The sequence below is a fragment of the Rhinolophus sinicus genome, chromosome X (genome assembly GCF_036562045.2).
Source record: "Rhinolophus sinicus isolate RSC01 chromosome X, ASM3656204v1, whole genome shotgun sequence".
NCBI lineage: Eukaryota > Metazoa > Chordata > Mammalia > Chiroptera > Rhinolophidae > Rhinolophus > Rhinolophus sinicus.
This window is the reverse complement of record NC_133768.1, coordinates 6,595,329-6,603,653: the sequence shown is the minus strand read 5'-3', so window position 1 is coordinate 6,603,653 and position 8,325 is coordinate 6,595,329. Positions and strand designations below refer to the sequence as shown.

Here is an 8,325-nt window from a genome sequence, read left to right as displayed (position 1 = left end):
CATCCACCCAGCATATGCCAGGAGCACCCCACTGTGACACCCCAGTGTGATACCCCAGTGTGACAATGATACAGATACACACATATGCATGCATGTGTACATGTGTATGTAGGTGTGCATGTGTCTGTATGTACACCGTATATGCGTATGTTTGTGGAGTCCTATTACATTTCTGACGGTATTGTTACCTCCCATTTTCTTTCCTTAACCTTTGGCACTCAGTGGTCCCCCAAAGGCATCGGATTGTCCTTCACACCAGGCTTTGATGCCTGCAGACCATGCCCTGATACAGAACCAGAGGTCAGGAGGTCAGTGACGGGTCTCAGTGGCTTCCTTGTGGGTTGGGGGCTGGTGGGGGGATGACCATGGGCCCTGGAGCCAGCGACCCTATGCCCTTGACCCTCACGGCTGAGCTTTCAGCCTCAGAGCAGACCTGAAGGTCCCTTGGCCTGTCCCTGGTGCTTTCCCTACACAGCTGTGAAGTACGAAGATGGGACACAGCTGTTCCTTCCCCCTCCTGCACCATCCCTGCCCCTGTCCACCCCGGGCCCCCAGACCTTCACACTGACCCCCTCCTGCTGACTTCCCCTGGGGGAGTGACCGCCTGCTAAGCAGTTTCTCAAAGGTGGGTTCTGAGCCACCATTTGGCCTCACCGGGGAGAGTCTGCCCCAAATATCCCATGTATCGGGGGGTCATTTCCCAACTGACTGACGTTTATGTTTCCTCCAGATTTGAGAAATAATAAGTTATTATCAAATAGTTATTACATTAGACACGAATTATGTGTCATTCACATTTATCATCAACTACCCAATCAATTAAACGTTAACCATTCATATTTAATAATAGCAATGATTATTTCTAGGGACGGCATTCAAGGAGTACCTACAGCTCAGTTATGAAGGGTTTGTAACCGACTCAGCTCTCCCACGGCGATTTGGGAAGGTTTGAGATAAGGGGTACGCCCCTCTTTCACATTGCGCACCAGAGATGGGGTCCAGTTGCCCTCCCGCCAACTGAGTTTGAGGGCCCCCCTCTCATTTCTCCATGGCCAGCAATAGTCTCACTTAAATGTCATTATGACGAAGAAAACAGAGCATATATTTCAAAGAAAACTCTCCTAACTGTTTATTGAAAGACCCACGTTTTCGATAACTGGTGCCTTTTCCCCCTCTCCCGACCGTGCTTGAATTTCGCCAGTTTTGACACCATCCTGTCGGGAGTCAGGTGGTGCATGCCACTTCTCGGATGTCCCAGCTTCCTTGTGTGTCAGGACTGCTGAGGAGAAAGGCTACAAAGCCGACTGGCACTTCATCATGTGTTTACTTTGTGTTTATTTGCACTCCAGGATCATGACAGTGAAATGACGCAACGAGAGGCAGACCACCAATGCAACGAAGAAATGGCAACAAAAAAATCTTTACAATTAAAACACAAAGAAGCGAAGGTCCACATTTGAAATTTTCCAACCACCAATCTGAACCTGGATGATTTCCACTTTGGTCAAACACCCAACAGTGACGTTCTCCAGGCCTGGTGAATCTCGGACATGCTTTCTGCGCCGTCTCCTCCAGAAAGGGTGGGAGGAAAAAATGTGTGTGTGGCCCCCCATCGCAAAAGGGAGGGTTTGTGGTGCCGTGGACACATCAGCTTGTAGGACAGACCCCTACACACAGGGAGACCATTGCTGGAAGCTGCAGCTTCTGCATTGAAACTGCCGCCATGCCAAAGACCCTGTGGGTCCCCTAGTAACTTGAGTGGCACTGAGGGTGGGTCCCTTCCCCGACACAGAGCTAATGGGGGTGTTGGCCGCCCTTGCTGGCCGAGGGGCTGCAGAACCAAATAATAATAGTAATGTGACAAAACCCCGTGACTGGGATTGCAGCACCCCGCGTATGTGGAGGGACAGAGGGACCTGGTGTCCTCAGAGGACATTATTACCCGCACAGGCCTCTCTGAATTCAGGCTCTGCACCTGTTCACAAGGCAGCAGGGGCGACCAGTGCAGGAGGAGTAAGGTTTTTCACAGCTTTTTGTGCATTTGACACGCGAGGCCCACGCCCAGGGCTTGGGTGTGGGCATCTCGCTGGCTCAGGGTTTCCCACGCTGGGTGTTGCTGAGATGACATTGCTCTCTAGGGTTCAAGTTTGCAGCAGTTGGGAAGAGCAGGTGTGACACCTTCGTGGACAGGCTGGCTGCCCAACGCTGGCCTGTTTGCCAGTCGCCTTCGCCTGTCTTTTGAAGTCCTTATTCGGGTGTAAGGCCGTCCCACGTGTGTCTCAGGCCGTCCCACAAAACCTCCCGCTGTGGCTGTCAAGAGTCTGCAAACTGGTGGACATTCACGACTGACTGGCTGGGACACCGACCCCTGTGGGGATGGCCCAGTTGCAAGGCTGTGTGTGATGGTCTTGTGCATCCCTGGCCTGTGGCAGAAGGCAGTTGAGGGGACCCTGAGGCCACCTCTCGGGTCCCAAGGGTGAGTGTAGTACAGGGTCACGGACTCTCTCCCTGCACATGCCTCTGACCCCCAAAGGACACGCGTGGGCAGAGGACAAAGCGGGAACGTGGGTTTGATCCTAGGACAATGCACAGGGAGGGCATGGAGGCTTCCGTGGGTGGGTATCGGGTCCCCCATTTATAAACTAACCTTGGGGTCCACAGCACCCCAATACGCAGACTCAGAATAGGAAACCCCACGTCCCCTTCCCTCTGGGAACCCCTGTACTTCACAGTCTCCTTCCTCAGAACTGCTGTCAGTGTCCCTGGGGACGCCACATGGAGAGTGCTCAGCTTGTCCACACAAGAGCCCTCGCCCTGACACAGGTGTGGTCCAGGGACGGTCCCTCACGCCCCTTCCAGCTCCTGGGGGCTCCAGGCGTCCCTGGGCTGGTGGCCGCCTCCCTCCCATCTCTGCCTCCGTCTCCACGTGGCGTCCCCTCTGTGTCTGTGTCCCTCCTCTCCTGTCTCTGATGAGGACGCTGTCATTGGGTTCAGGGCACCCCTGATCCAGGACGACCTCACCTCAGATCCTTTACTTTATAACATCTGGAAAGTCCCCATTTCCAGGTAAGGTCCCATTCTGAGGTCATGGGTGTTCATGGATTTTGGGAACACTAATCACCCCAGTACAGGTGCATCTTTTTTGTTCCAAAGCAATGGTGTCAGAGGTCAGGCACTCCCAGAGTCCCCCCTCCCCCACCGAGTGGCAGCTCACAACCCCATCAGCATCTGGGGCCCCGTGGGAAGGCTGCCTGCCCTCCGTCTGCCACCAGGCCTCCCTGTTGGCCCCTGAGCCCGGCTCTCTGGCCCCTCCCAGCTCTCGCCTTGCAAGCTCCAGGGCTGCTCCGTCCCAGAGAAGCCCCGCACCCAAGGCGGTGTGTCCCCCTGTGATATTCCAGGAAAATTCCGAGGTCCTGAGAGCCCACTGTTTTGGTATTCGGGTCACTCCAGGGGCAAGTGTCCTCATCTTCCCAAAGCAGCGTGGGTATGGGGCTGGTACAGGTTCATCCGGGTGCAGGAAGCCCGTCTGCTGACCTGGGCAGCGGGCACAGAGAGGCTCGGCCGCTGACACTCTCGCGGGCTAGTGCAGTCAGCAGTCTTACAGGCGCCCGGTCCCAGAAGGGGTCCTGGGTCCGGCTGGGTGCAGGCCTGTGGAGAAGCCACCTCGATCTGGGAGGGCTTGCCGTGGCCCTGGGCTCTCAGGTAGGGGCGGGAGCAACAGAACGGCCACAGGGAGCCCTCCAGGTGAGCTGCACCCCCAGACATCACGGGGATCCCCCCTGTAGCCGGTGGACACTGGCCATCCTTCACACAATGTCCTCAACAGCTGCTTGCCCGCCTGGAGACCCTCGGCCGCCAGAGGTGGGGGTGGGCTGACCCACACCTACCGGACGTCCTTCCTTGTCACTTGTGACATTTCAGTAGCACACGAGCCCCCACCAGTCTGAGTGACCAACATCTCCACAAGACCCTGTGCTTGGCTCCCAGGGGGACAAGGTGACATGAAGAGACCTGTGAGCTTCCTGCACTTTGGGACGAAGAGGTCTGTCCACGGTCATCCGGTCCAATCCTGGCACCCAGGGTGACCAAGAATGAAACACCAAGGTCTTGGGTCCGTCAGGCTGGAGGAGCAGGGGGTCTGGTGGGGGTCCCAGGCTCGGGAGGTATGGAGAATGAGGCAGGCAGGCGGCCCACTGGGATGTTGGGGACCGAGGCGGACACAGCTGGGCTGGCCGTGCTTGCTGACCCTCAGGAGGGGAGAGGCTGGGCCATCATCCTCGGGAAGCAGGAAGAAGCCTGCCTGCCACACCGCTGCCACTGTCTCCCGAAAAACCATGGGATCTGTATGAGCCGCTGCTTCTGTCCCTGGGCCAGCAGTGGTGTCTGGACGCTGGGCGACGGGGCTGGCCTGTGACACAGCCTGGGGACCCCTCCCTGTGGCTCCTGGACTGTGGCGGCGGTGGCAGCAGCAACAGCAGGAAGCAAGGGAGGGATGTCGCCACCGCCTCCCAGCTGTCCACCTGGATTGCCCAGCTCAGAACACGCTCTCCTGTCTCTTGAGGCAGGGCCGGACTGCCGGCTCCAGCCCGTCGGCGTGGCCGCCAGACATCGAGGGCGCCGACAGTCTCCTACCAGACAGCAGGCTCTCCCTGTGCGTCGGCAGGCTGTGCGCCGACCTTCCCGAGCCCAGGTAGCGCCGCAGCCGGAGCTGGAACTCGCGGGAGGCAAAATAGTAGACGAAGGGGTCCAGGCAGTTGTTGAGGCAGCTGAGGCAGAGCGTGAGCTTGTACACGTGGTAGAAGCTCCTGCCCAGAAACAGCCGGGCCACCATGTGCGCCAGCAGCACGAAGTTGTTGGGCGCGAAGCAGGTGACAAAGGCCAGCAGCACGACGGTGGCCAGGCAGACGGCGCGCCGCCGCTGGCCGTGGCCGTGGGGGTCGGGCGTACGCAGGAGCTTGAGGATGGTGGCCGTGTAGCAGGCCACGGTCACCACGAAGGGGATGAGGAAAAGCGCGATGAAGAGCGTGAACAGGAACATGGCCCACATGGCCACGCTGGGCAGCATCGTGGACTTGAGCACGTCGAAGCACGTGACGATGCCCAGCTCCTCCACGGCGTAGGTGAGGTCCGTGCGCGCCAGCGGGGACAGCGCGGCCAGCAGCAGCAACCACATGGTGGCGCAGGTGGCGACAGCGTAGCGACGGCGCCGCCAGGGGGCGGACGCCAGCGGGTACACCACGCCCAGGAAGCGGTCCACGCTGATGCACGTCATGGTCAGGATGGACGAGTACATGTTGGCATAGAACGCCACGGTCACCACGTTGCACAGCCACTCGCCAAACACCCAGTGGTTCCCGTTGCAGTGGTAATAGATCTGGAAGGGCAGCACGCTGGCCAGCGTCAGGTCCGTGACGCTCAGGTTTATCATGAAGATGATGGATGGGGACGTGGGCCCGATGTGGCGGCACAGCACCCACAGCGAGAACAGGTTGCCCGGGATGCTGACCACCACCACCAGCGAGTATACCACCGGCAACACCGCGGCGATGACCGGGTCCTTCAGCATCATGATGGTGGCGTTGTCGGGACGCGTCACGTTCATGTCCATCGTGGAGTGCGTCCGGCGAGGGCTCGGTGAGGATCTGGAAGGCAGAAGACGGGGGTGACAGGGTCAGAGGAGGGAAGCCCGCGATGAACCCACAGACGCACGGACAGACGAGGGCCACCCAGTGCTGGCTGGGGAGGCAGCTCCATCTCCCTCCCTCTGTCCTCCTCTCTCCTCTCAGGGAGCAGGTGTGTCATCATCTCTGCCAGGGACAGAGGACACGGGACTCTTCCTCTAACGGCCCACGACCCTCGTCACTGCACACCTGGCCCTTCCTTCCCTAGCAACTTCCTTCGTTCCTTTTCTTGGACGCGCAGGGAGCGTGCTGAGAGGCGTGGAGCAGTGGCTTCACCATTGAGGTCATGAGGATGAGGGCAGCACTTACAAGGTTACAAAGTGACCAAGTGACTCATCCTGCAAGAGACCCTGTTCCCAGTTGCAAAGCAGTTTCTCGCTCAGACTGCTCCTAGCCGGGTTGCCTCATTTGCAGAAGGTGAAGTAGGGGTCTGCCCCCAGGGCCATGTTGGGTATCACCTGCTGCCCTCCCCAACCACAGGGGGACACCGTGCCACCGCCATTGCTGTCCCAGCAGATTCCTTACACTATCTATCATCTTGTACCTGACCTCCCTCCCTCATTCTCCTGCTGATAACAGCTCATTGTCCGGACACCATGGCTTCACCCAATCCTGGGGTGCTTGTAGGGGGGCGCTCCTTAGGGGCTGAGGTCACCTTGGAGACCCCCCAAGACATCATGCCTTGTCCTCCCCCCCTGCTGTCCCCCTGGGATGCTCCAAGGCATTTGAGTCGATGGCTGCAGTTGGAGGGAACATCCCGTCGACGCTTCAAGTCCATGCTTCAAGGTGAGACACCAGTGCACCCTAGCTGACTAGTGTCACGTCTCCAGTGTGGTTTGGAAGCCGAGCGCCCGCCAGCCTCCCAGGAGGGCACAGTAACACAGGAACAGAGCTGCCTGGTGACTTACCACGACCTGCCCGCCTCCTGTGAAAACCACAGATCGCAGGGCACCTGACTGGCCTCTACAGTGCCATTAGCATCCTGTGTCTTTCCTCATTTCTTGTTTTCCCAAATTAGCACCGGCTGGTTTTCCCGATCATGTAATTGGCTCTTTGGGGCAGAGAGCCATGCTTCTGAACACGTAATAACAGTGGGGGAAACTTCAGACTCTGGGGATTTCGTTTACCCACGGTTTCAGCGAACAGTGATTTATTGGTTTGGCTCCCAGGTTGCTCTAAGCCTTCATATCTCACCCCCATGGCCCCCACCAGGTTTACAGATCCCGTCCCACCTGTGGCCTGTCTGTGAACCGGTGCTGACCACACGGAGCTGGGCCTGCTGAGGGCCCGGGTGGCGGAGGGGCGAGTGTGCCCGTCCTGGGCTCTGCCCACCCTGGGGGGTCAGCCCTGTCTGGTCAGCAGTGATTTGCAAACATGGCCTTTCGTTTTCTGCCTCTCACTTGCTTCTGGAGGGTTCTGCCAGACCGTTAGACACAACGAAGGGGGGAGTTTCCACAACGTTTTCATCAGCCGGAAGGCGATGACAATGTGGTGGGAATAGATAGAGGCGGAGGTTGCACAAGACTGTGGGTGTGCAAGGACCACGGAGCTGTACTCTTTGAAGCGACGGACATTATGAGCATTTCGCTCCAACGGGGAGGAAGGGATAAAACAGGAAGGAAGGCTTCAGCATGCTATTGCGTGCATTTGCATGTATGTGTGCAAGCATGCATGTATACACACATATCCTATTGTGTATGTATTGTTATTCTGTTGTGCACGCATGCACATGCGTGTCCTACTGTGCACCATGCACATGTGCTGCATAGATGCTACCGAACGTACAGGTGTCTGTATACAGACACCCATCACATGTCCTATTGCATGTATATGTCCTATTACATGTCTGTCTACCTATATTTATCTATGTCTATATCTATATATCTATGCCTATATGTGTTTATCTATCCCTGTATCTACATGCATCCTCTCTCTATGTCTATCTGTATATGTCCTGTTACATATCTACCTATGTTCCTTTATCTAGGCCCATCTATACCTCTAGCTATACCTGCGCATGGCTACCCAGCTAGGAATCAGCTGTGCGCTTGTATATGTGTAAGCATCTATCTGCATCTATCTATCTCTCTATATCCCTGTACTTATTCTTACACACCTATCTGTCTCTATTGTCTACGTCTCTCCATAGCTGTACCTGCATGTACGTGTACATCTATGTGTACGTCAATGTGTGCGTGTACATCAAAGTGTACGTGTACGTCAATGTGTGCGTGTACGTCAAAGTGTACGTGTACGTCAATGTGTGCGTGTACGTCAATGTGTACGTGTACGTCAATGTGTACGTCAATGTGTGCGTGTACGTCAAAGTGTACGTGTGCGCCAATGTGTACGTGTACGTCAATGTGTACGTGTACGCTCACGTGTATCTGTTCGCTCACGTGTACGCGTATGCAAGCGTGTACGCCAATGTGTACGCCAATGTGTACGTGTATGGCTACGTGTACGTGTACGTCACTTATATGTGGACGCCTACGTCGACGTCTGCGTGTACGTGCGCGTCTACATCTCTTGTTGTTCCCGGTTGCGTGGAGACGGCCGTCTGACGCACGGCGTGTCCCGCCCTCTGACGCACAGCGTGTCCCGCCCAGGAGCCCCGGGCGGCTCGGAGGACCCTCCCTGCAGG

General features: G+C 56.9%; 1 protein-coding gene across 3 annotated transcripts in view; it reads right to left on the bottom strand.

Moving 5' to 3' along the window:
• Positions 1 to 1,315: 1,315 nt before the first annotated feature.
• The window catches only part of P2RY8 (P2Y receptor family member 8), a 34,142-nt gene continuing 27,132 nt past the window's right edge, over positions 1,316 to 8,325 (bottom strand). For all 3 annotated transcript variants that reach the window (XM_019719378.2, XM_019719379.2, XM_019719380.2), the window contains one exon: positions 1,316 to 5,642. In XM_019719378.2, coding sequence (XP_019574937.1) covers positions 4,535 to 5,642 — 1,108 coding nt within the window. In that variant the 3' untranslated portion in view covers positions 1,316 to 4,534. The remainder of the gene's footprint in view (positions 5,643 to 8,325) is intronic.